The following is a 26,667-nucleotide window of genomic DNA, read 5'->3' on the forward strand; positions in this document are numbered from 1 at the left end:
GGTGATAAAGTTGCAAGTTTTACTAAGCTGGCAGAATCAAAATGAGGTTACAGGAGAAGTCAAATTCCATGTAAATAAATTGACAGTACAGGAAAATTAAGTTATCAGTTTATCAAAGAATTATACATACAAATAGTCAAACACATAAGCACAACTCTTTACTCAGTCATATAGAAAAATCAGTTAGAACATGGCAAGCATGGCAGCTGTGGTAAAAGTATGGCCTTAAATTTCTCTAATTTCCCATAAATGCTACGGAATTAGTCCTGATACCACCATTCTTACATAACAATCCATTCAGCTGTATTTTTATTGTGTCATCAGATCTTAAATTGACTTAGTGACTTTCAGCAGGAGAGTGCTGGGGAAGAACAGAGTTTTGTCTAATCTGATTGGAGAAACTTCAGTCCTTGCCAACAAATCTATTTCCCATTCTATTAATATAAGACCTATTTAAGCAAACAAAAGTGAATGGAATTTGCCAGCCATAAAAACTAAGCCTTATCCAAAAAGGGTTATTTCCTTCAGGCAAAATCCAAGCAAAGGTTTTCTTGAAGACCAGGGCTACACAGCAGCTCAGGGACTGCTGTGAATAACACTGACATTTGTCGGAGAATTAAATGCGCTTTGAAAGAAGGGGAATTTCAACTTAAAAAGAGGAAGCTTCTTTTGGACAGAGAGTGCTTGCTGTAAGAAGCACATACGTATTTGTGATAGGAAAGGGTTGATTTTATGTGAGCCAGGCTTTCTGCATGTGGCGGAGGACAGAGGAAAGAATGAACATTTCTGTTGTCACGATCCATACTGGAGTATTTTGCTGCCTCTGAGACAGGAAGCCTGGAGAAAGAAATAAGGTACTCCCTAGTATTGTAATAATGCTTTCAATTGAGTGGTTTTGCTTTTTTATTTATCTGATAATGATTTCAGCAGTTACTGAGGCAAGCCTTTGTAATGATCCTATAAACAAGTAGGAGCATACATTTGTAAAAATGTAATTGCTATTAGTAAAGTGACTCTGCAGCTGCTCTCTATTTCATTTGAGTCACAGCTGCTAATCATAGCAGCTTCACAGACATCCCTTATTCCCTGGAGCAAGCTGACCAATCTATAGCAGAATGACCCAGAGCCCATTCTATAGTGGCATCAGCACAATTATTTCCTGAATTCCTGGAGCAGGACATTTATAATCAGAAACTGGGCAAAAGGACCAAAGTGGATCTGCAGGGCATTTTCTGATTGTGCATGTTATAATGTGGGTGCTGGTCTCTTCTGTCAGGTGGCTGGAGATAGGACGAGAGGAAATGGCCTCAAGTTGCGGCAGGGGAGGTTTAGGTTGGATATTAGGAAAAATTGCTTTACTGAAAGGGTTGTCGGGCATTGGAACAGGCTGCCCAGGGAAGTGGTTGAGTCATCATCCCTGGAGGTATTCAAAAAGCGAGTAGACAAGGCACTTCAGAACGTGGTTTAGTGGGCATTGTTGATGGTTGGACTCGATGATCTCGAAGGTCTTTTCCAACCTAAATGATTCTATGATTCTATAAGGACGGCGGTCTTAATTTACACCAGTAGATAGAAGAATTGGGTCCTTTCTTCCCAACTACTATAATTCTGGTGGTTGAAGGGAGGGACCCAAAACCAAAAGGCAAAACCTCTTCCTTTAGCTTTGTAAGTCAGTTAATGTGCCATGAGAAGTACTGTGAGAAAATCAGTATGTGTCCCCAGAGTGATTTCTGCACTAGAACTGGGAGCAGGAGGGCTTGGCTCATTTAACTGCACTTCTGAATATCACGTCTTCATCCAATAATTGAGATTAATTTATTGCAAGAAAAAGTAGCTTCTGATCAGTGATCCTCCTGTTTAAGAAGCAATATGAGGTTTGTGTCACATGCCCAGCTGGTTTTGAAAGACACTTATTGAAAATAAAGAATGTAATACCTGATGACTAAACATATAATATATTGTATGGCTGCTAATCCTTGTTAGGTGCGTTTGGGTATAGGTTAGGAATCAACTACAGATTCATCCTTTTGTGTACAGCACATATCTTGCCATCAGAGGTGCCTTGCAAATTGCTATTTGAGGTTATGCCTGTACTGCATTGTGTAGCCATGCTGCTATTTCCAGGCAAAGTGTCCTGTGCCAAAGTAGGAGGCTCAGAAGATGGACAACCTGGGAGCGGGCATTTAAATTTCCTTTTCTGTACAATGACTCCTGAGGAAAGTCCAGCAACTGACTGGTCTGTTAATCAGCTGGCATCTCTAAATTGTCACCTGTGTGGGAACAGGGGTGTGCTCCTTCTCTGTTTCACTGCGAAGTCGAACAGGTTAGTGTGAGCTGGTGAGAAGTGAATCTGGCAATTGCTACTTCCCAGCTGACAAGTTTGCTTGACTAACCTCGAGGCAAGCGCGAGGGCTGGGAAAGGAGGACAGACATCACCTGATGTGGTACCTGTGGTGCAGAAGTGGTTCAACCAACTTGCCAATTCTGTGGTCAGGTGTAGCTTAGAGTGTGGAAAAATACGTCAACCTGACCTGTCCTTTAGGTGGAACTCAGAATAAACGCCACAGCTAATCCCAACAAATGGTTTGTTCTGGTTGATGACATTCTTCCCCTCCGAATTTCCCCAGCAGTTTCACTTGCTTGGAGTACGTGTTTGTGTCCTATTATTTGTGCTGTGGGGCTGTGCGTTGTTAGGCAGTTGTTGTGGCTGTCTTTCAGAGATACCTGCCCTTTAGTTGTGGATGAAGAATTCTGCTTGCAGAGGCAGTGGAATGCTCCATCATCTTGGGACCAAAGGTATTATTTAAACAATCGGTGTTGTTTAATTGTTATTAAAAGAGCAGTTTCTGGATGTTAAGCAGAGTGATCCCAGATTCACAGACAAAGTCATAGTTCTCCTAAAGATCTAATAAAAGGATATTACTGAAAGAGGGGATAGTGGGAAGGAATACAAAATGCACTCAGAAATCAAAGGTTAGGGAGACAGAGGGGTTTTTTTAATGTAGTAACAACATAATTAAACAACAAGCCCAGAGTTTTTAAATGTAAAAGATTGTTCTAAAAGAATGAGCAATAGAAAAAGTTTAGCAATTGATTAAAACGGTGCCACTTTCTAACTGGAGAAGCACACAGGAAACACAAGTTTCCCAGTATGTTTTTAAAATGTGTCCCTTGTTGGATATTTATGTGGTTGTATGGCTTAGTATTTGGGTGGAGGGTATCCTAGAATTCTCTGACCTTGCCACTTTAAGGGAATTTTCTTAAGTTGTGATTTCCTTTGATAACGCTTGTTCAAATCAACCTGTGTTTACAACATGGGAGAAGGCTGGTAAATGCTTTTTTAGCAGAATTGCTTTTAGAAGTCTCTAGGATAGCTTTCAGGTCAGTGGTGGAAAGCCTTAGTCACAGATGTCCTGTCTCCAGGAGGTTCACAGTGCTGCTCATGGAGCTACTCAGTGTTGCATAGGGTGGAAATTTTAGAAAAATTCCCTACACTAGAAAAGTCAAAAGCGTAGGTTACTAGTTCAGTGGCCAGTTTTGTTTTGAGTTCATAATGAAACATGGGGGAGGAAAGTCTTCCCATAGAAGACATGTACCTGATATGAGAAAATAAGCTAGTTACATGTAAGAACATGTCAGAAAGGAACATTTTGGAAGGAACTGAAGGGCAGTGAAGGAACTTAGGAGTCAAAAAGCACAGATTTGACAGTGTCTTTCAAAAGATAATGACTACATCCAAAAATGAAAACAGGAAAAGAGAGAGCAAATGAAAACCCAGGCAAGCATACCAGATACAGAGCTCTTGTTTACTCCAAGACCTTCACGCTTCACTGTGCGTATTGGGTTTTCACATGCTGGATTCACATGCTGGATTGGGAGGAACAAGAGACAAAAAGCACAAGCCAATAAGTTGCACAGGGCTTTCTGGCAATTGCCTCTTTTTCCGGAACATCAATCTTTGAGTTCTTCAGGGAAGGAATCCCCCTGTATTCAGCCAAGTGGGAACTGCTCATGACTTTTCTCAGACTGGTTTGGACCAAACCAAAGCAGTCATGAATAAGACCAGTAAAGTGCATGTACTCATATGGTTTCTTCTCCTTTCAGTGATCAGACTGCAGAGATAGTAAATAAAGGGTTGAGCGTGACTACTGACTGCATACTGACATAATTTCGATTAATATACTTCTCCATTTTTCATCTCTGACATCCACACATGGTTTGTAATTGTGAGTCATGGGAACATCTCCAGGAATGGCTAACAAAGCCTCAAAAGGCAAGAAAGACACACCACATCATAGTGCTAGCTTTATTTAGCAGGGGAAAATGGTTACCTCCCTGTGGACTGACCTCACATAATTCTGGATGTCAGAGATAATTTTTAAGTCCTGGGTCTTCAAACCACTCCCATCTCATCAGTTATCACTGGCATCGTGAAAAAGTGCCACTTCCACAGCTGGATGCAGCCAGCACGTGAACAGAAAAAACTGCACATCCATACACAGACCTGCAATGCTCTGAAGAGAAGCAGAGTGCTCATGCACTGGGCCATGGCCACGAAGAGGGCACTTTGGTCTGCACTAGTTGCCAGCAGCAGGCCATACCCTGAAGCAAAGTCTGTCTTTCCCCTCTCACCTAGTCCTCTCTGACTGCTAAACAATTCTGGGACATAACCAGACTTTCAGTGGCCTGCAGGTATAAAAGAGAACGGAGCACAGAATTTGTATTGAATATGCCAAAGAAACGGTGTAAGTAGCCAACACACAGACTGTGTAATTCTCTTTCCTCCCCTCAGTCTCCTGGACACTGGCTCCAAGGATTTGCATTTGTTGGTTAAAGGCATCTTGTAAAAAAGGGGAAGAGAAGCTGCTTGCAGCACTGAAGTTTTAGTGGCCCGATTCATGATTCAGCACCTCTCTATAAAGCAGCTCATGTAGGAGAAGCAGCTTGTCACGGTCAGTGACCTCCCTCTTCAGGGAATGTGGGTGTACACCCCTCTGCAGACTTGGGATTCTCACGGGATGCGGCCATCCCCAGCACACGCCTTCTCCTGGCAGACAGCAGCCAGGAAACCGTGTAGGATCTTTGAGACTTCTGTCCTCACAGCTCCAAATCCAACCCATAAAGAAAGGCAAGCAGTGTTATCTGGTATTTTTGCCTGGTTTTTATTTCTCTCTCTCACTCTTTATTTTCAGTTCCGGTTTTGGTCTTCGCTGCCGTGAGATAGTCATTGCAAAACATGCCTAGCTATAGCAGTACACTCTCTCTACTTCACTTGTTTCCAGTTGCAAATTGTTTTAATTTCTCCTCTTACACACTTGCACTGGACCCAAAAAAGAGGGCTATCCTTTTTTTTTTACTTGACTGGAAGCAAAAATTCTTATTCATAGGAGGAAAACATGACTGCTAAGAAGGAGTTTCTGTAGTTTTCAGTGGCTTGGCACAGGCAATTTTATTAGGCAATCAGTTGTGTGGTTTAATTCAGTGGGGCTCAGCCAAGGAGGAAAACCCCTTGATAAAAGTTCACCATGTAGTAGGGCGGCTGGAGCAGAAAGAGAATGACCTCTGTCTATGGCAATGTATTCTGCACAAGCTCTCCCTCCTTTTCTGCTACGACAGGTGGATCACAGAGAAAATTATCTATATCCTCTGAGACATTTGGGCTTCTTTCTCCCCTTTCCTAAGAAAGGGCAGGATGAATCTGGTCTGGAAAATATATCATTCACAGTTCTGTACGTTACAGCACACACACAAAAAACATGTCAGCGGACTGAGGGGAATTCTGTATGAAACAGGAGAGACTCTTGCTCCCAGAGACCTGGGGTAAAGACCAAAGTGTACCAGCTTAAAATAAAACATGACAAAAAATGGGAAACCATCAGGAAGCTGTACTATCAGTCAGTACAGCAGACAGCAATCTCACTGTTTCTAAGCAGTATGAGAGCTGAAGAGTTTTTACATCTGCTCCAGCAAAAGAGGAATCTTTGGAGCTGTTTAAAGGAGGAGAGTGAAGGACCTTGGCCGGGGAGGTGTGGAGGCTTCTCCCAGATGTATGGAAAAGGCACAGGAAAAACACAAAGGCGCAGCTAAAATGCAAACCAGCAACCACAGGCCAGTCAGATGCAGGTGCCGTTCTCTGACTGCTGCATGGGAATGATATTTAGCTGTTTACCAGGATCATAGGCCCTTATCCCACATGAACCCAAGCAGCCATAGAAGTGTTTTGCTTATGAGATGAGTCATAGGGTTTTTTTCTTTTTTTCTAAACAGATACCAGTTTTTCTTGACCACAGATTATGTGCTGTTTAGCCTCCACTCTTTAAAGCATATAGGATTTCTCTCAGTTACCTTTTACTGTCGTGAAAGATAGGTTCCTGTTACAAAACTAAAGGTCACACACTTCATCGCTTCTGGTAGCTGACATCATAGCGCCGTCTTCCCCACCTCCTCCTTCTGTGTCACCCTCTCCTCCCCCTCTACTTTCAATTCCCCCATCTTCTTCCCTACTCTGCCGGGCCAAGCATGCTCCCCATTCCCCTTTCCTCTGTACCAGGTATTTTGGGTACTCGTCCTGTCCTTTGCACCCCAGGGGCTCTGTGTTCCTCCCATGGCATACCCTGTCTGCAGTAATCTTGCACTACATCCCCTTCTTTGTAAACCAGAGATCTGTCATGGCATGCTTCTTGTTGCTAAAGGCTGTGAAGCACACAGAAGTCCTTGCACCAGTCCATGGGAAAAGGTGAGATTAACTTTCTCAATAGTCTCTCTCTTGCTAAAACTTCTTGGTTTACCACTTCTTGGGGAGTACTGGAGAAGGTACTGGAGTGTTTTCGAACCTCTAACATGTTTCTTTCATTCTTCCTTCTTACAGCGTCATGGAGGTCTGCATATTCTTCCTTTATGCTATGATGCTTCTCCCAGGTAAAAGGCGAATTTTTAATTGTGAAAACTGTTTTGATTATTTGTGTCCTGCTATGTGATACTTCCTCATCCACTAAGAAGCTCATTCCTTAGTAGTAATTAATCATTTCCATTGCACAGTCAAGGTCATATAGCCTATGATGTGACATGTATTTAAATTGTGTGCAGGGACTTTATAAAATACATAGTAAGTACTTTCTCTCTTCAACTTTATATCTTTACATTACACTTATTTTATGGTGCTTTTAAATTTTCAGTTTAAATCTATCTTTTAAATGTGTGTATATCACCCCTGTATATCAGAGAGCAGAGCAGTATTAAACGGAAAACGGACAGTTAGATACGGGACAACTGGAGTTTTAGGTAGCCATGGAGATCATTTTGCAGTCTGGTGCTCTGGATGAGCAGTCAAAACTTTGCACCGGGAGAGAGACTGCAAATCTTCTCGTCCTTTTGAACAGAGCAGAGGTGTTGCTATCTTCTGGGACAGAGGACTGCATTTCTCATTCCAGGAAGAGATGGTCCTCCCAGCCCATCACCGCCCATAATAATGGCTACACGCACTGATGAAAGTGGGAGAAAAATCATCCCTTGTGGGGGTGCATGCTTTCTTTGCATGAAAGCATAATTGTGTTTATTGACTATTTCTGTCAACAGGATCAGCAACAGAATAGTTAAATTTGACATTTAATCTGTCATTAAACTCTAGATTAATTACAGAACAGTTAAATTTGACATTTAATTTGTCATCAAATTTTAGATTAATTCTTCAGTGAGACTGAAAGTGTTCACCTGTTTCTGACATTCTGGTCATATATTCCCTAGACACCAACATTTACCACACAGTGTGCACTTTACATTTTCTTCACTGCAATGCTGTGTTATTTTATTAGGAGAATGAACTCAACTTTTTAAAAGAAATTGTGCAACCATCTCCTTTGTGGCAGAATCTCTGCACTCAGGATGCTACATACAAGAATGGTTTGGACCTTTTGCCTGCATATAAGTCTTCTAAAATATAGACACTCACAAGCTCTGCGTGGTAGGCCTTCCTTGGAAAGTAAAATATAGGAAGAAAAATAAGAAACAGTTTTATGACCTGAACGTCACAAGACTAAGTGAGTCAGTTTGAAGAACTATGTGTCCTGTCATACCTAGTGGGAGAATTTGTGTCTAAATGCTGGAGTTTTTATTGCTACTGTCATTAAGTGTTGCCTCTGTGAGTGCAAATACTTGGTGTTCTTTTGTAGCTGATGGAAATCTTAATTTCTTCTCTCTCTTTGTCTAAGGTATTGTTGCCAGTGTGCATCAGGTGAAGTCATTTCTCAATCACACTGCATATCTATCCTGCTATTTTCCAAACTCTCAGAAAACTGACATAAAGGATTTAAGAATTTTTTGGCAAAAAGGTGATGTTGAAGTGGTGCATGAAGTATACTACGGCCAAGAAAAACATGATAACCTTAGTCCTAAATATATAAATCGCACCAAGATGGATATGGACAAATGGACCTTGCAATTGTTAAATGCAGGAATTGTGGATGAGGGACAGTATACATGTATTATACAGCACAGAGATAAAGGATCGCCAAAGGTCATACACACATCTGAGTGTGTACTGCACATTATTGGTAAGTAATCTCTTCTATTTGTCATCTGGTCTGGGGTTTGGGTTTGGTTTGGGTTTTTTTGGGTTTTGGGGTGGTTTTTTGGGGGGGGGGGGCGGCGCATTTCTCTGTCACTTTGTTCAGTCCAGAATTGCATGGTACTGTCCTCAAGCCACTGAAGATGCACCTGCACTGGAACAGACTTTCTAAAGATGGATAAGAGCATTCTCAATAGAAAATCCTCAGCTCTGAATGAAAAGTACTTGGGTGGAAGCAATTAGTAGTAGAAAATGAGGCAATAATTTGCTCAATACTGCATCATTCCTGATTCTCACCCTGTCATACTTTGTAGTGAAAACCATTCTGCCTTCTTCCTCTTGCCTCCTGCAAGTTTTATGGCTTTTAGGACTCTGGAAAATACACTTCTTTATTTGCATCTGATGCACTGCCTTCTATTAAAAGCAATAGTAGTTAGCATTGTTGGTGGTAAATTACAATTGAAATATAACAAGATTTCTGCAAACACCCAGCTATTTTATGATGATATAAATTACAGGGAGAATAAAGAAAAGAGCAGCTCATATGTGGAGGAGTAGAAATTCGTATGCTCAGTTAGAGTAAGATTGAAAATATCTCCGAAGAAAAAATGTAGGCAATGATGAGATTCAACCTGATTTCTTGCATGTTATCAGAGGAAAAGCCAGAAAATCTTTTAACAGGGGAATGGGGTTCAGTGAGGAAGCAATCTTTTCCTAATATTTTCTAGTATTTTTAGTAATTCCTAATATAATTTCCTAATGTTTTTCTATTTGAAGCTGTTCTGCTAGTAACCTTTGTCCTTATGCCTGTGTTCTCTCTTCCACTATGATAGTGCTAGTCATTAATAATATCATCTAACTTCCACTGGTGTTTTCAGGCTTCAAAACTGCTTCAAAGAAGAATAGGCCATGTGTAACAGCAGCCAAAACCAGTACCAGGATGTCTGAGCCTATTTAGCTTTGTGCTACCAGCAAGTGTTCCCTCAATTCACAGATAGAAAACCTAGATTGTTAATTTTGATTCTCCCAGAATTTACTCAACAAGTATTTTCAGCAAAGTTTTAGAACCCAGAAACTTATAATGTGCACTCAGTATCAAGACCTCCAATTTTAGAGATGCTTAGCATCAACCATTCAGTTAATTAATTCAAGCAGTTAAACCAGTTATCAGCTTAGCCAACATCTGAGCAACATGTTCTAGAAGTCTCAGGCTGAGGCACTAAAACTCTCCCAGACCCTTTAAGGTTTAACTTAGGAAGCCTGTTTTAAACTATTTGCTGCTGTGTTCCTTCCAAATGACTCTCTGTTCAAGAAGCTCCCAAAGGAAGGAGCAGTATAAAATCATATTTTAAAAAAACAAACTTAAAAAGAATTATAAGAAAAATACAAATGTTGAAATGTGCTTATGCTTACCTACTGTTTCTTAATTAGAATCTCATATCATACATGGAGGGGTTTTTGTAGTATGGCGTGTCACACTTAAAATGGACATAAGAAAGATTGAGTGCTGTACAAGAATGATGGGGCAGTCATACAAAGCTATCCAGATCACTTGGTGACCAAGCCCATTCAGAAATACTGAAGTACCTTCTAATACAGTTTACATGTGTTATTTATATGTATTACATTAGGAAAATAGATAGATAGATATATGTATATTATATGTATTGTGTACAGCCAGGATGATTTATATAAGAACAATGAACACAGATCATCCTCCAGAAAGAAGGGAAGGCTTCACAATGGAAAGCTTTGGCTCCTAAAACAGGCAAGGTAGGGACCATGGTGACAAGCAGCTTAACTGGAAATTCTGCTGCTATAGCATGGCTGTAGTGCTTCCTTTGGATGGATCAATAAGGGAAGTAGGTGAGACTAGGGAAGCTATTTCAAAATATGCTATTCAAAGAGTTGGGAGTGAAACTGATGTCAGAATAGAGAATTAACAGTTTGTGTCCTCATTTTAAAGGGGATGTTGAAAAACTTAAAAGCATGAAGAAAAGCTCTACTAGAGTTATCTGAAGGCTAGAAAAAATACAGTCCAACTGCAGACATTAAAAGATCGATCTGATTACCTTATAATGCAGAAGACTGAGAAGAGTCTTGTTTTCAGAGTGTGGAAACCTGAAATACACATAAAATACTGGATATTAAAAAAAAAAGGCTAATTAATTCAGTGAAGAAATAAAAACAGTCAGTGGCTGGAAGCAGGTGAGAAGTAAGGCACATTGCCCCTTTAGAAAATGGAACAAAAACAGGTAGGGTGATTAAGCCATTGAGAAAAATATTAAGGGCTTGATGGATCTGCTGCCTCTTGAGGTATTTAAATCTAAGCCCATAGCCTTTTTGGAAGAAATGTTATCTTTAAATACAAAAGACTTCCTGAAACATGCTTTTCTGTTAACAGTCCAAAGCTCACATATACATAACCCACGCCCTGCATGCAACCAACATCACTTTTCAGTAAATTGAGGTTCCAGAAGCCATAATAACAGAAGTGCTTTGATCAGGGTCTATTCCACTATTTCCACATGTTTACTGTCAATAAGATCAAAACTCTTAAATCACTTGGATGATTTGGCAAGTTTCACAGCCATGGATTACATTCCTACCCTCGCTGTAAAATGCCAAGGAGAGAATAAATACTCCAGACCAGAAGCTGGAGTGAGCAGTCAGCTAAGCAAGTCAGACCTTGAGGAGAAAGAGGAAGCTTGAGCTCTCCTGAGGGACAACTTAGCTAAATTTTGGGGTGTGAAAAAGGTGGGGCTTTTTCCATTTTGAATTCACAGCCATGGACTCTCTTGGGGATTTAAGTGACTAAGCTAAATCCTTCTCTCTGTGTGTTGGCATACAGCAACTAAAAGCAACATCATGTTTCTTCATCCATCCATATTAAGAATTCACCAGAGCAAGGATTAGAGCCTGGATCAAACACATTGAGTGTGCGTGCAGAAGAGTCAGACCCTCTTAGGCTCATATTTTTCTAAGAATCCTTTTCCCCCTCTCCAATGTTTCTCTATATTGTCTTTAGTCCTATTGGCACTAAAATAATGAAGTATTTTCAATGAAGCCTTGAGTCTGTTTTTTGGGTTTTGTTGTTGGTTTTGTTTTTTTAACTTGCTGTATGTCAACATGCAGTCAGTATTATGTCCACATTCTCTCCTTCTTTCCATTATAGTCTACTATTTCTACTATGACCTTTTAACCAAACAAATCCTGTTTGAGACTATTTGGGAGACTACTTAAGAGAGATCATTGGTTCAAAGCTTCCATTTATCATTAATATTTTATGTTTAAATAATTCTTCCCACTCCCATTTCACTAATTATGTCTTGCCTGGGAAACTTGACTTTTTAAAGCAACAGGTATGTTTTTCATTTACTGGGATGAGTATCCAATGACAAAGTAAAAGAACTTGTACTGTAGACACTTCCACATAAAATGCCCAGCTAAGGGAGGTCTACTATCAAGATGAGTGAATTACTTTATATGCTGCCAAATGATTACTCATAATACTGACAGACACCAAGGATATTTCTACCTATGACAGCACTGGACCTCCAACTTAACCCATCTGAAGTCCCTCAGATGATTTCTTTTTCTATATTTCACAGTTAGAAGTTTGTGGTTTTCCCCTTACCTAATCAGGAGGTTGGGAGTAGACAGCACTGTGTCCCATTCCCTTTTTGTGCTTACACACTGACCTGCAAGCAGGCCAGGTTTGATTATTCTGTGGTGTCAATGGATCTAAAGGAGGTGGGAGAGACAGAGGCCCAGTGTCTGGCTGATCAGACTTATGTCCTTGAAACACCCTGAGGACAAGGAGTAGCAAGTCTACATGTACACCAAAAACATAACAAACTCTTCTTGGGACTCCCATTGTTTTCCTGGGAAAATTGTTTAGACTTGCTTCTGCCTGAAAATCTTAAATAATTGGCAGGAACTGTCACAAGATGTGGTATGTCTGACTCATGATGCTTTCTCTTTGGTCTATTTCAGCCAACTATAGTCAACCTGAGATAGCAAGGCTGCACACTGGGGAACTAAAGTCCAACAAATACTTGAATCTCTCCTGTTCTTCCAGCGGAGGTTATCCAGAGCCCAAGCAGATGACTTGGCTAATTTCACACGAAAACACAACACGTGGGCTTGTGCGTCACATGGACATCTCACAGGATGCTGTAACAAAGCTGTACAATGTTACTAGCAAGCTGAATATCACAGTTCCTACAAACACCCTCACTAATATTAGCTGCTTGCTTTACCTTGGAGAGCAGCTGGGGAGCCTTGTCTCAGTGCCACTAGGCATAGGTGAGTCTCCATTTGCCCATTCCAATTTTTGCACGGGTAGGAGCAGGGCACATTGCAGTAGAGCTGATCACAGATAGTAGCATAGTCAAGGCAGGGAATAAATCCTAAGTAGCAGTAGGAGTTGGTTACAAGGGTTGTACATTCTCCATCCTGTCGCCAACAGCCATGGCCACCAAATTCCCTCTCCTTTCCATATGGGAAGTCTTATTACAGCAAGGAGAGGGCACAGAGAAGGAAGGCTACTGCTACACAATCCAGAACACAGCCCTGTTCACCCCCTCCCTAGATGCTGCTGCAGTAGCCACAGAGCAACCTGGATGTCTGGATTAGACAGCAACCAGTCTCTGGAGGTGACATTTAGCTGTTAAGGGAGGTTGCCACTTCACAGAATCAGAGAACTGTTGAGGTTGGAAGAGGCACCTGGAGCTCATCTAGTTCAGCCACTCTGCTCAAAGCAGGGTCAAGAGGTAGCACAGGGCCTTATCCAGTTGAGTTTTAAGTATCTCCCAGGATAGAGACTCCCCAACCTCTTTTAGCAAACTGTTCCAGTGTTTGACCGCCCTGACAGTAAAAAAGTTTTATCTAATGTTTAGGTGCTTGAGCTGCTATTAATCATTCCCTAGAGAGAAGCAGGCGGCTAAACAGAAGAGTCCCTTGGACCAGATTTGGCGCAGAAACTGCCAAATAGACTGTGCTGAGTTTACGAGTAAAGGCCATGAAAATTTGACTAGTCTTAGAAGCATTCCTGGTGGTTTTCGTAACATTTGACAAAATGAAGTGTGCATTCCAAAATGACTGTTTGGGGATTTTTTTTTCTGGGACTGTGTCTTTTTTCAGACACCTCTTGCAAGAAGAAGCTGGGGCCCCGAGTTCCAATAAGACTTCACTGCTGGATTATCTCAGGGTTCCACATGCCTGATCCTTTATTTAAAGTAAAGCTGTATTTTATTTATCTCCTGGGAGAGGAAAACATTCTTTGACATATTGGTTTGTAAGCCATGGCACAAGCGCATCAAAATAAAGACAATTCCTACATGGCTTGCAGGTGTCTGCTTTAGACAATGTTGAAGATGGAGAGCTGTGCTTCAACTGACAGGAACAGGGAGCCAAGAGGGAATGGTAATATTGCAGGAAAGCCTACCAGGGTAGTACAGGCATACACCTTACTACTGCAGATGGAAAAGAAGCTTGCTACTCATTCTGGAAAGAAGTTCCACAGTGCAGTTTTATTCATATAAATTTATCTAAAGGGTTAAGTCATCAATGCTAGGTGTGGCAAACTGCCTCTGTTCTCCTTACATTCTAGGATTTTTAAATAATATTAAAATACAATACAGAAGTCTTCTGAGGTTTGCACAGCTCTACATGTTGCTCATGAATGTTGATATGGCTATATTAGCTATAGTGCTGCATCCTCCTCTTCCCTATTCAATTCTTCTTCTCTCCTCCCTGGCTTTATGAAAGTAGCCACCTGATAAGCAGTGATGGTGGGTACGAAACTAGGAACTCCACATAAACAAAAGCTTTGTTTGGCAATAACTGAAGCTCTGTCAGTTGCTAAACTTAGCACCAAAACCTCAAAAGCACAATAACCAGAAACAGAGGGAAACTCCTTTGCATTCCCTGCTACTTTCACATCCCTTGCAGCATTTTGTTAGGCTTTGACCATCATTTCCAACAGATACCAGGTAGTAACATATCCCAGGTTCTTCAAACTTGCACAGTAGCACAGTAGCTGCCTCACAGGCTCTTGTATTAATCAAGTTGCTGATCTCGCATGTGTTACCCAAACTTCAGAAAGAGTACTTTGCCTTACTGTTGTTTAAGTAGCTGTTAAGACTTGGTAGTTTCATTAGTTATTGGAAATGGAAATAAAGCAATGTGGATAGTGATTTATTGACACTATTAAAACACTGTAAAAGCAAAGGATGCTGAGGGTCTTTCCCTAAACTTCTAATTCACATAACTTTGGGATAGATGGTTTAAGCTAATTGTAACCGAATTAAATTTTTGCTGTGTGTATATCTCTTCTGTTTTCTAATTCAGAGATACAGGGGGAAGAAATGGAGCAAGTGAAGATAAATTTCTTCGGCCCACTTATAGCTGTGATTATACTGATCACATTTCTCCTGGGTTTTGTGATACTGAAGAACAGAAATACCTTATCTACCAACCAGAGTAAGTTATTACTTCTCAGCTTCAGCTCTACTGTCCCTCACGTCACAGGCTTTGCTCTTTGTAATCATCCCTTTACCTACATTCAAGCTGCTGACAGAAGGTTGTGTTTCATGCCGGACTTAAGCTAAACTCCGTGGACAATTTAGTTCCTGCAACAACTTACTCCATCCGGCAGTAAGTCAAAACATCTTTCTCCTGTCTTGTCCTGAGATCCACTTCTCCCTCTTCTTTGTGCTCTGTGAGACTGCCATGGCAACAGCTCACCACTTTTTCCTGCAGTTTCATCCTTTTTTCCTGGTTTATTGGTAGATTTGGCTCCTAAAACCACTGAACTGTATAAACCTTTCTTGTCCATCACCATTTATAAGAAAGGTGGAGCTGGGGGAGGGATGAGATAAGGCTTCTGTCAAGTGCAAGTATCTTTGTCATCACAGAGCTGAAGGATCCAAGGCATTGCTCCACCACAGGCTGCCCAACAGGGGAGTGGAAGAATCATCTTGTACTAGGAACAGAATTCAATCTTTGCATTGCATTTCTCTATTTTGTTCCAACACTAGTCTCAGCAGTCCAGGGTTTATTCTGCACTGAAAGTATCCTCATGCTGACATCAGAGACTATCCTTCCTTGCAGCAAGAGCGAAGAGCATTCCTCACAGTCAGTCCTGTTTCCTTACTCAGCCAAGGGTCCTGAGCCCCACCTCATTCTTTCTCCAAATCCTAAGATAACTGGACATTTACTATCAACTCTTTTTCAGCTCCTGTTTGTCATGTTTCTGTAAATGACATATTCATCTATTTTAGGTGTCAGTCTAGCAGTCTAGAAGCTATCCAGCTTGAAGCTGAGGTGATCAGCCAGACTGCTGACTGGGAAGCATCTCTGCACATAGCAAGTCCTGAGGTCCTGTGTTCCTAGATGCTCTGCCAGAACAAGAATCCACCCCAGATATCCTACAGAACAACATGCAACATTTTTGTCTGATGGCTGAAATCCATTGTCCAGTGTTCTCTGCTTTTAGTTTTGCTCCAGAATGGTGGTAATTATGATGCTCTGCCTATCTGCACGACTACCTCTTTGCTCTATCTTCATGATGCACCATGACATTGTAAAATCCTGAGAGTCAATGAAGAAAGCAGAGCTGCGTGGGTTACAGAAGGGAATGTCTCAGAAATAGAGTTAGGCCACAATCTGTGAATCATAACCATCACTGGAAACATGATCAGAGGCAGGCTATTAATCATGAGCTATAAACGCTTTTGGCAGAGCCAGTGTGGCTTTGTACCAGTGAACTTTCTTGTAAAGCTCCACAGCAGAAAGAGGAACTTCGGGGCACGTCCCCACCTTCTGAGAAAAGTCATGCAATTCATGTCGGCATTTGAAACTAGAAATCACCTGAAGGAAAGACTTGCTTTAAATATAATTTCTGGTTATCTGGATTTTATTTTTTTACTACCATCTAAGCTTAATATGCCCAGTTAGTACCTCCACACTTTGTTCCTCTGTATTCTGGCCAGGTGCTGTACTAGTTGTTCAGGTGGATGCAGGGATAGCAAATGAAAGCATGAGGTATCATTCATATGTGTATAAATCTAAATATACAAAATTAAGCTAAGCAGATAACAAAAAAAAATATTACGTAAGTAGGTCATGTTGCAATTTGGTTGACTATGTTGTCCCTTTCTTAATCGTGCTTCAAACCTTGAAGCTAAAGCAATCCGTGCACTATGCTCAGCTATAGGAAGTAGTTTTACCTTTCAGAAAAGATTCTTCATTTCATTCAAAATATGCCGGTTCTCCAGTCTTGAATGATCTCTGCACTTTATATTCTTCAACAGCATTGACATCGTTCAGGAGGAAGAATGCAGCAGAATTGAGACAAAATTCTTCTGAGGTCTTGATTGTGTTTGTAGGTCTGACATTTTCAGCAAGAGCAGGGACATTAGCAACACATTCTCAAGACAAATTTCAGCTCAGAGTTGCAGTCTGGGGACATAAATTCTCTACAGTTTCTGCTGGGTACAAATATTCTTTTCTGTTAAATAATGTTGTGAGTTGCTAGACTCCACTGCAATTTTTACTCCATTTTCAAGTGTGTGAGAGAATGTGCATGTCCTTTTGAGTTAGCAAAACCATTTGGGAGTCAGTTCATTAAGCTATTACACTATCATTCCAAATATTTTCATTCAGATTAGTATCATTCAGATTTTGTTAAAAGTTTTATTATTATGTAAAATTTTATATTTGCTAGCAAACTTATTTAATGACTTATTAAAATATATGTCTTTTTCTGTGTTGGTGTTTTATTCTCCTGTCATTAAAGCAGTATATTGGGGAATACCCACATTTGGTGTTCTTAGGGAGGAAACACTCCCAGAATTATTTCTTGGAAGCAAATGAAGAAAAAAGGTATTGCTGCAATGACCAAGAATGGGACAACTGAAGGTTTCATACATTCATTTATAGAGCTAAATAAATGTGCACAACTCTGTGTATGCATACCTCCTTGATTTATTGACCTATACACCTTAAAGATAAGATTCACTTAGCAGAAAAAAAAATTCTGAGCACTTGGAAATTCAACAGTTTTTGCAACATCTTAGTACCTCTGAGGGGGCTTTTCACTCTGATACACTGTCTACTATCACTATCACCAGCTGTAACTAGTGGAAAAAGTCACATGGTGGGTTATGTTTATCTTTTTACAGCTCTCATCCTTAATTTGTTCCTAATTACTGAAGTTGTTTGTTTTCCCCCTTGCCATCCCTCTACTTTAGGCTTCCAACCTCCTTCTATTACCTGATCAATTTCTCTACCTCCTCTTTTCTTGCTCTTAAAATCAACTCTAATTCCCTCCTGCAGCTAAAGACAGTTAAGGGGGAAAAAAGCAGGTGGGCTTCAGGGAAAATCTTAGTTTGTCTCCATCTGTTCAAAAGCATTAATCCTCTGCTCTAGCAGGTGTAATGAGCACAGTAGCAAGGCACAAGAAAAATGTAGTTGATGTGCTGGCATTTCTGTCCTCCATACAAATACATTCAGTTTTCCAGGCTATCTCCTCACCCACTTTGTAGTTTTTTCTTTGACAGCATGCTTTCAGTCATTTAGTGACTCTATAAACATGGCAAGCAAACAAATGAGCATATGCCCACTACATACCACAGCATATAACAGCTTCACTTAAAAACACCATTGCTTTATTTTTAGGCATAACATTATGAATTTCAGAAAATGCTAACAGAAATGGAAACTGTGTGTTAAACCAGTATCCAATGCCCTAAGGTAAAATCCTGTCATCAGACTTACAGTTGTGATAGATTGCTTCAGGTTCACTGGTTAACCAGCACTGAATCACAGAATAGTTGAGGTTGGAATGGACCTAGGGAGACTGTCTGGTCCAACCCCCCCTGCTCAGGCAGGGTCACCTGGAGCACGTTGCCCAGGTCCACATCCAGACAGCTTCTGAATATCTCCGAGGGAGGAGACTCCACGACCTATCTGGGCAACCTGCTCCAGGGCTCAGTCAGGCTTCACAGTAAAAAAGGGTTTCCTTGTGTTCAGAAGGAACCTCCTGAGTTTCAGCTTGTGCCCATTGCCTCTGGTCCTCTCACTGGGCACCACTGAAAAGAGCCTGACTCAGTCTTTTTCCGCACCCTCCCTCCCTTCAGGCATTTATACACACTGATGAGATTCCCCTGAGGCTTCTCTTCTCCAGGCTGAATGGTCCCAGTTCACTCAGCCTTTCCTTAGATGAGAGATGCTCCAGTCCCTTAATTATCTTTGTGGTCCTTCGCTGGACTCCCTCCAGTATGTTGATGTCTTTCTTGTACTGGGGAACCCAGAACTGGACAGAGGACTCCAGGTGCTGTAGGACTCAGCACTGCTGAGTAGAGGGGAAGGATCACCTCCCTCGGCCTGCTGGCAATGCTTTCCCTGATGCAGCCCAGATCCTGTTGGCCACCTTTGCCACGAGGGCGCACTGCTGCCTCATCTGCAACTTGTCCACTAGGCCATCCATCTCCTTTTCTGCGAAGCTGCTTTCCAGATGGTTTGCCCCAGCCTGTACTGGTGCATGGGGTTATTCCTCCCAAGGTGCAGGACTTTGAATTTCCCTTTGTTGAGGTTCCTCTCTGCCCATTTCTCCAGCCTCTTGAGAACGCTCTGGATGGCAGCACAACCCTCTGGTGTGCCAGTCCTCCCAGCTTTTTATAGTCTTTAAACTTGCTGAGGGTACACTCGCTCCCATCGTCCAGGTCATTAGTGAAGAGGAAAGTCGGTTTTACTGCTGATTTCTTAATGTCACCCAGTGCTACTGCAACAAGCAATACTTTCTTATGTTTAACGGGCGAAGGGACAGTGAAGTGTTGCATTTCCAGAATATTCCATGGTCAATTCTGAGGGGATTGTCATTAACAAACCATCTTATGGCAAACGTCCCTTAGTGGTCGTCTTCCTCTTCAGGTGAATTATTTGCTACTGGGCATTACATTTGACCACAGAAATATGGCAATTCTATTAAAGAAATCTAGTTCTTATGTGTATTACCTCTAATATTTGGTTTCAAATTCTCTTTCTCCCTCCTTTCCAAACTCAGAAGAAAAAAAACAACAAAAAAACTTGGATATGAAACACTTACCTACACTGGAATGCTGGGCTGTCATAATTCATAACTGGTCTCTTTGCTTTCCCTTCTTCTGCACTGGGAGGGCCACAATGCTGGGGCAGGGAAGGGCCTAAGGAAGACATGTTTTCTGATCCCAGGATGGGCTACCAGAAGGTTCTCAAGAGAAAATATACAATTAGGCAGGACAGCTGGTGAAAGAAGAGAAAGAGGGGGTAAATGGATGAGGGCTAAGAAAGCGTAAGGAAAAGAGTGACACTCCGGGCTGCCTTGCAACGGGAAGTGCATGTGCATGAAGTGCAGAGCCTAGGCACAAGCCCCTGCTTCACAGACCCCAGGAAAGAAAAGGTTCTGGCAGCAGCACCACTAGCAAGGAGAGCTTCTGCACAGAAGTCCTGAAATCTAGAATATTCTTACAGTCCTTGACTTGCCATACCTCCTTACATACTCGTGAATTTTATGGCAGGTTTGCAAGATCAAATTTTCCTGCACTTGGTGTATGCTTGATGCTGAGACCTGCCTACCTTTTCTCCACTGCTTTTGTTAATACAGCTCTTAAAACAAAAACTCATGAAAATCATAAAAATTATGCCTAGCCACCCATTCCTAATAAGCAGTGCTTATTATTTCAGAAGGACATGGAACTAGGAAAAAATGGAAAGATGAGGTGAGAATAGCTCAAATTGCAGTTACATATATACATGCACAGCTTACGAACGATTTACATTGCCCATGAATATTGTTTCTTCTGAAACATAAAAGTTAGACCAAAAGCATAACTAGTTTCTTTCAAAATAATTTTCTAAAGCCTTCCTCAGCCTTGTTCTCTTGCTGTTAGCAAGAGAAACTGCTCCATTTTCAGAGTGTTCAAAACTGAGAACCTCTCTACCACCTCAACAACTTTCTTTTACACCTTTTTTCATCTTTGCCCTCCCTCTGTCCTGCAAACATTATAGAATCCACAATCTGAGGGAGACTTTTCTCAAGGGTCTCAAGATACTCCATGAAAACAGCTTTCACTTGCCTTTCAGTTTGCCAGAACTACAGTGTGTTTCCCAGCTGAGAGGGCTAATGCAATCCCTGCAGATATGAAAATGGGACTATGACACAGAAGCAGAGGAGAGATCTTAGTACTTTACCTTGCACTGTTAAATGCACTCCTGTATCCAGATATATAAGTCATGGTTCAAAAAGATGTTAAAACATTAGAAATAGAGGTGATAAAAAATGACTAAGGCTCTAGAAAGCAAGTTTACAATGTGTAGTTTATGGAGCTCAACATATGCAGACGATGAAGAAAATGGAGAAAGGACCTGATGAATCTGTCTAGCATTCCAACACTTGGAATGACTGGTTAGATAAGGAAGATGTGAGAGATCCTTCCTAGGAGTGACACTTGTACTGGGGACCCCAGAACTGGACACAGTACTACACATGTGGCCTCACCAGTGCTGAGTAGAGGGGAAGGATCACATCCTTTGACCTGCTGGCAACACTCCTCCTAATGCAGCCCAGGATAACATTAGCCTTCTTTGCCACAAGGACATGTTGCTGGCTCATGTTCAGCTTGGTGTCCACCAGGACCCCCAGGTCTTTTTCTGCAAAGCTGTTTTCCACCTTGTCAGGTCCCAGTGTGTACTGCTGCATGGAAAGGAGACAAAGAAGTTGAGTTAAAAGAGGCAGAGTAAGCAGGTTTCTGGAATGTATCTGAAAGAGCCAGCATATAATAAAGGTTTGTACTGAGGAATAGAAAGGGAATGATTTAAAAAAAAAATTAGGTGGAGAAAAATTATGACACCTAGCAAGACAGTCTGTGTGGGAAGAAAAGCCAAGACAAACCCAAGGAAAGAAAAGAAGATGCTCAGTAGCATATTCCCTCATCACTAGATAGCTTCTTGAGAGAATTATCAGTGGTCACAGCTTCCACTATTCAAGTTGCCTATGGCAACAGAGCATATTGTGAGAGAGGTAGAAATCAAGCTTTTCCTATCAGATCAGACATCCAGCAGAGGAAGACTCTAAAACCCTGAGATCTTCTTTCTTCAGACATCTTCTTTCTATGTCTGGGATATTGTACAAGACCCGCTCTCCATCTGCAGTTTGGAGAGTGTCTCAGATGAGGTTTATTCAGATTGGATTGGCTGAAACTGGCAGAATTATGCTGATGGATAACAACAGATCATATGGCCAGTCATCTTTGTCCAGATGTATTGGAAAAGATCATTTAAAATAATGAACCTCTCAATAACAACTAATTCCCTCTCCTGCTTTAGTTCAACTACAGTTAGAGCTGATCATTATACTTAAAAGGTAAAGGTATTGCTTAACTTCTTTGGAATGATGGGAAAGAAGGTTAGAAGTGCTCAGGAGTGAAAAACAGACTGCAGACCTAAGCCTTTATAGAATTTCGATTAGCCTATAAGCACTAGGAAGGGTTTGGTTTTTTTTAATTGGGTCAGTGGTTAAGTCCTTCAATATTATGTACGCACCCAGATCAGAAAATGTATAAAAACAACTGCAGTACAGGAACAGAGTAGGTTTTATCAAGCAAAATACCAAAATGGTCTATCAGCATAACACACTGATACATCAAAACCCAGCTTCCTCTAAAGTAATGCAAAGCAGCTGTTTGATCCCAGCAACCAGAGTTAGGAACCACGGCACATACTTATCAGTTTTTACCACTTCTTAGCTTCCTCTTATTGGCAAAAAGTGAGCGGAAAACTGGATTCAAGGGTATCACATCCCAGACATTCATCTGCAGGGGAATTTCGGGAGGCTGACTGTAACTAGCCTCTCTAAAACCCAACAAGAACACCCGCAGCAGCAGTACGCCACTGAGGAAAAATGTAGTCGTGTCTTATAATGAGGGTCCCTAGCCAGGCCACTGGGCTTGGCTCTTTATTTCCTCTTTCTTCTCCTTTGCTCTCCTGGAGTGCTAGACCAGCAGCGTCGACAGGCTCCCGAGCAAACCTGGCGCCCTCCTCCCGCCCCCCAAACCTCCCTGAGGCGGGGAGCTCCTCCAGGTAGCCCGACCTGCGACCTTTGTTCAGGGAACGGCCTCCCGCTCTCGCCGGTTACCCTGACCCCCCCCGGTACCCTTTTGATTCCACATCGGGTTTTTTCATTCAAGAAAAAGAAAATAAACTTAAAAAAAAAAAAAAAAAAAAAAAGAAGGGAGGGGCGGGCAAAGCAAACTCCCGCCGACGGCCGTTGCGACCGTTGGCCGTGGCGGGGGGGGTGCCGCGCCCCGCGGCCGTTGGGGGGCGATGCGCGCGCCTCGCCTGCCCCCTGGCGGCTTCCCGCCTTCCCGCTCCCCCTCACCTCACTCACCCTGACAGGGGAAGATGTCCGGCTACCCCGACAGAGGAGTCTGCGGGTGTCAGAGGGTGTTTTGTGGAGAGGCGTGGGGTCACAGGCTGAAGACCGCGTCGGGAGGGCTCCAGTTGACCCTCCGGCTCCAAACGGGGTGGGCTCTGAGGCCGGACTGGGCTGCTCAGGGCTTTGTCCAGTCAGGTCTTGAAAACCTCCAAGGGTGGAAATTGCACAGCCTCGCGGGGGAACTTGGTCTACTGCTTGACTGTCCTCACAGAGAAAACGTTTCCCTTACACCCAGCCCAAACCTCTCTTCTTTCAGTTTCTGTCATCTCTCATCCTCCCGCCATGCACCACTGTGAAGAGCCTGGCTCCAATTTTTTTCTCCATAACCTCCTTGTAGGTGTTGGAAAGATGCAGTTCAGCATCCCTTCTCCAGGCCAAACAAAGGGCGCTCCCTCGGCCTCTCCTCACAGTGCAAGCGCTCCAGCCCCGTCACCACCAGGGTGGTCTCCCACCAAACTTGCTCCAATTTATCCACGTCTTTCTTGCGTTGGGGAGCCCAGGACTGGACACACTATTCTAGATGTGGTCTAAGAAGTGCTGACTAAAAAGTGGTAGCATCAGTCGCCTCACTTGTTCTACTGGCAATGCTGCTGTCAACACAGCCCTGGGTATCGTCAGCCTTGTTTGCTGCCAGGGCGCTCTTCTGTCAGGAGCTACATGGACAGAAATCATCTCACCAGCGTCTTCCTCCCTGCTGATGGGACTCCTTTTGTCTTTTCCCCAGCGGCAGCTAGCACTTTGGGAGATGAGGTATTGAGAATCTATGCATTCACTCTGCCAGTCTTTGATCTTGCCTCGTAGTTTTGTCATTTCTCCTTCTCTCTCAGGCCTGGATCATGACCAATCCCACAAGTCTAACCCACTCTCAACAAATTCCTTGCAATTTGTTCCACTCACATTTTGGGAACTTTTCATATAAAACTAGAAAGCAGCCAGAAGATACAGAGAAAAGGAGATTTATTCACATGAACAGAACTGTAAGGCGGTCCAGGCAAAAAAGAAGCTGTAGGACAACAAGACTGAGATTTAGAAAAGCAGGGAAATTAATTATAAGGTGTGTTTGAAAGTGGAAAGCTATTCAGAAAACTGAATGCAACAAGTAGAATGGAGTTCATACAGACCATCAAGAATCTGGACACATCAAAGGCAAGGGACAGAGACTCTCTAAGGGGAGAAGTTCCTTCTTCATGAAATTTATAAACCCTGCAGGTGAAAATTGCAGTTGATGGAAAGCAGTTTTCCTCTCAGGGAAATAATAATTTAAATTAATTATTTAAAGTATACTCTTAAAAGGGAAATTAGGAAAAAAGGTATTTGTAAAAACTGGAAAAAAATCTAGTCAAAGCATTTAATTTCAATAGTGACAGTACTATACAATCCAAACAAAATAAGGATCAGAATGAGAACATATAAAATATCAAAATAATACCTTTTGAATTTTAATTATTTGCCCCCCCAAATTCTAAAGACAATTTTTGTAAATTGTTTTCAGCATTTTCAAGAGGAATAATAAAAAAAAAAAAATCTGTTGAAATTTTCTTTTTAATACCTAAAGGCTTCTCTGCACTGAATTTTCTTTATGGGCTGATCTCAACAGATCTAAAGAGAAGCACTGGGAGACTGATCTACCAGTTAATAGAGAGGCCTGATAGTTTTGGTTAGATAGATTCCACTATCTAATGTTTGTCATTAGACATGTATCAATATAAGTACAGTGTTCTTTAAGCTGCATAGTACAGTACAACTCCATTGTGTATACTCTTCTCCATCAGCACTATTTCCTGAATCTTTTATTGGTGTGAAGTACAATTTCAAAAATGAATAACAATATGAAAAGAATGGAATTAAGTAATACCACTAAGAGGAATAAGGTCAGACAAGAAAAGGCCCTCTGAAGAGTCTTCATGTGGCAGAACTGTGAAAAAACAAGTAGTACTAAATCCTTTTAGTTTGCATTAGCACTACGTACAATAGAACATCAGCCATCTGCGACATGAAAATCCATTCTCTTACATGCCTCTATTACAATTTCCAAGCATTTAGGTAGGTTGAGTAGGCACCCGTAGGGGAAGGCTCCAGCATCAATTTTATTACACATGCATAATGACTGCCACTGTGCAATGCAGAGTAGTACTGATAAAAGTGTGAAGCTGGGCAGGGGTGTCACAGTGACATTTTGTGAAGCACTCTTTTGTCACATTCCCTGGTGACCTCAACATCTTAAGGAAAGATGGTGCTATCATGTCCTTACGGCATTACCTAGGGCAGCAAGCAAAGGAGATGTAGGGCTCTGTCAGAAGGAAGCACGTGTTCCTGTGATTATGGATTTTTAGCAGGCAACTTTTGCTTTCCCTGGGCATTTTAGGAGGTAAACTGAAGAGCACGTGGCACGCACTTAAAGTCTTGGAGACATTACCGTAATTATTTGTTGGCTTTATATAAAAATGTTACTTACCTATTACTGATCTTATCTGAGATACTTCGTCTTAGTGTACATTCCTACTCTGGCTATACAAGCAATATTAACTGAAGTTTTTCCCTTGGCAACATCTGAAAAGTACTTTAAAACCCCACTCCTTTTTCTTCCTTTTCTCCCTCTCAGGTGCAGGAAAGAAAAAAAGAAAAAAGAAGAGGGAATGCCCCACCCTTCCAGTCATGGCAGCAGCTCTGCATGTTCCAAGAATACAAAATATTCTGGAAGAAAGCCATCAATATCACTTGAGCTGTTGCTGTTGATACCCTGATTGTAGCAGAAGCATCTTTTTTTACCTTTCACTGTACACGTCTGAGAAATTTGAAGTAAAATAACAGTCTCTGTGCAGATCTCGCCAGCCCTTAGGTCTCTTTGGCTCAGAAACAAAAGTCATTGGACCTTCCATGGACTTAGCCTTGCTAATATGAGAAGAAGAAGTTGCCTGAAAGCCAAACTGCACAAGAAGCTTCAAAAACATATGCAGGAAAAACATCCAGAGAAGTAAATTTCCTGATTCAAGTGCACTTCTTGAATAATCTCTAACAAACAAGTATGTCAGCAAATACAGTATATTGGATAGCAGGCAACTGCAATGGGTCTTTGCCTTCCTAGCTCTTCCAGGGGATGTAAATACAACCAAAATGCTGTTTATGTGAAAAGATGAAGACGACAGCAGATAACCACAGGCTTAAGTGGTTTCTCCACAACAATTCTGAGTGAAAAAAGTTGAGATCCTCCGTAGCTCCTGATGAAAAGTTTCTGAGCATTAGTTAAGTAAATCTATATCTTGCTGTGTCAGGACGTTCACAGTAGCTCAGTGAGAAAAAATCAGAAAAAAATGCATCCTTTTAGTATATGATGGCAATACTGCTACTGAAGGCATACTCCGCATTCAGTGGGAAGACCCACTGCTTTTATTTTAAAGAAGTAGTCCAATATAGCTGGTAGAAATGCAGTGTCAGGAAAAAGTGAGTTAGATTTTACACACGGTAGAGAATGCAGATTGTTCTAACATGTTTGTCCAGTGGTCTTCCACTGATTAACAAAAATGTCTATTATTGAAGAGGAACAAGCTTACTCTGTTCCTCTTTCTGAGAGCTGGAAGCAGCTGATGTGATTAAGTAGCTGAGTGATAAATCCATTCTTAACTGA

General features: G+C 41.7%; 1 protein-coding gene across 2 annotated transcripts; it reads left to right on the top strand.

Moving 5' to 3' along the window:
- The first annotated feature begins 680 nt into the window (after positions 1-680).
- On the top strand, positions 681-17,286 carry CD86 (CD86 molecule). 2 transcript variants are annotated; one of them, XM_052795094.1, is made up of 6 exons: positions 681-854; positions 6,869-6,918; positions 8,208-8,549; positions 12,560-12,871; positions 14,918-15,049; positions 15,850-17,286. In XM_052795094.1, the coding sequence occupies exons 2-6, from the start codon at positions 6,873-6,875 to the stop codon at positions 15,867-15,869; spliced, it is 852 nt and encodes a 283-aa protein (XP_052651054.1). In that variant the 5' UTR covers positions 681-854; positions 6,869-6,872; the 3' UTR covers positions 15,870-17,286. The 2 variants fall into 2 exon arrangements, with proteins under 2 accessions (XP_052651054.1, XP_052651052.1); XM_052795092.1 differs by lacking the exon at positions 681-854 and adding an exon at positions 6,541-6,736.
- The last annotated feature ends 9,381 nt before the right edge of the window (positions 17,287-26,667 follow it).

The sequence above is a fragment of the Harpia harpyja genome, chromosome 8, assembly GCF_026419915.1.
Source record: "Harpia harpyja isolate bHarHar1 chromosome 8, bHarHar1 primary haplotype, whole genome shotgun sequence".
Classification (NCBI taxonomy): Eukaryota; Metazoa; Chordata; class Aves; order Accipitriformes; family Accipitridae; genus Harpia; species Harpia harpyja.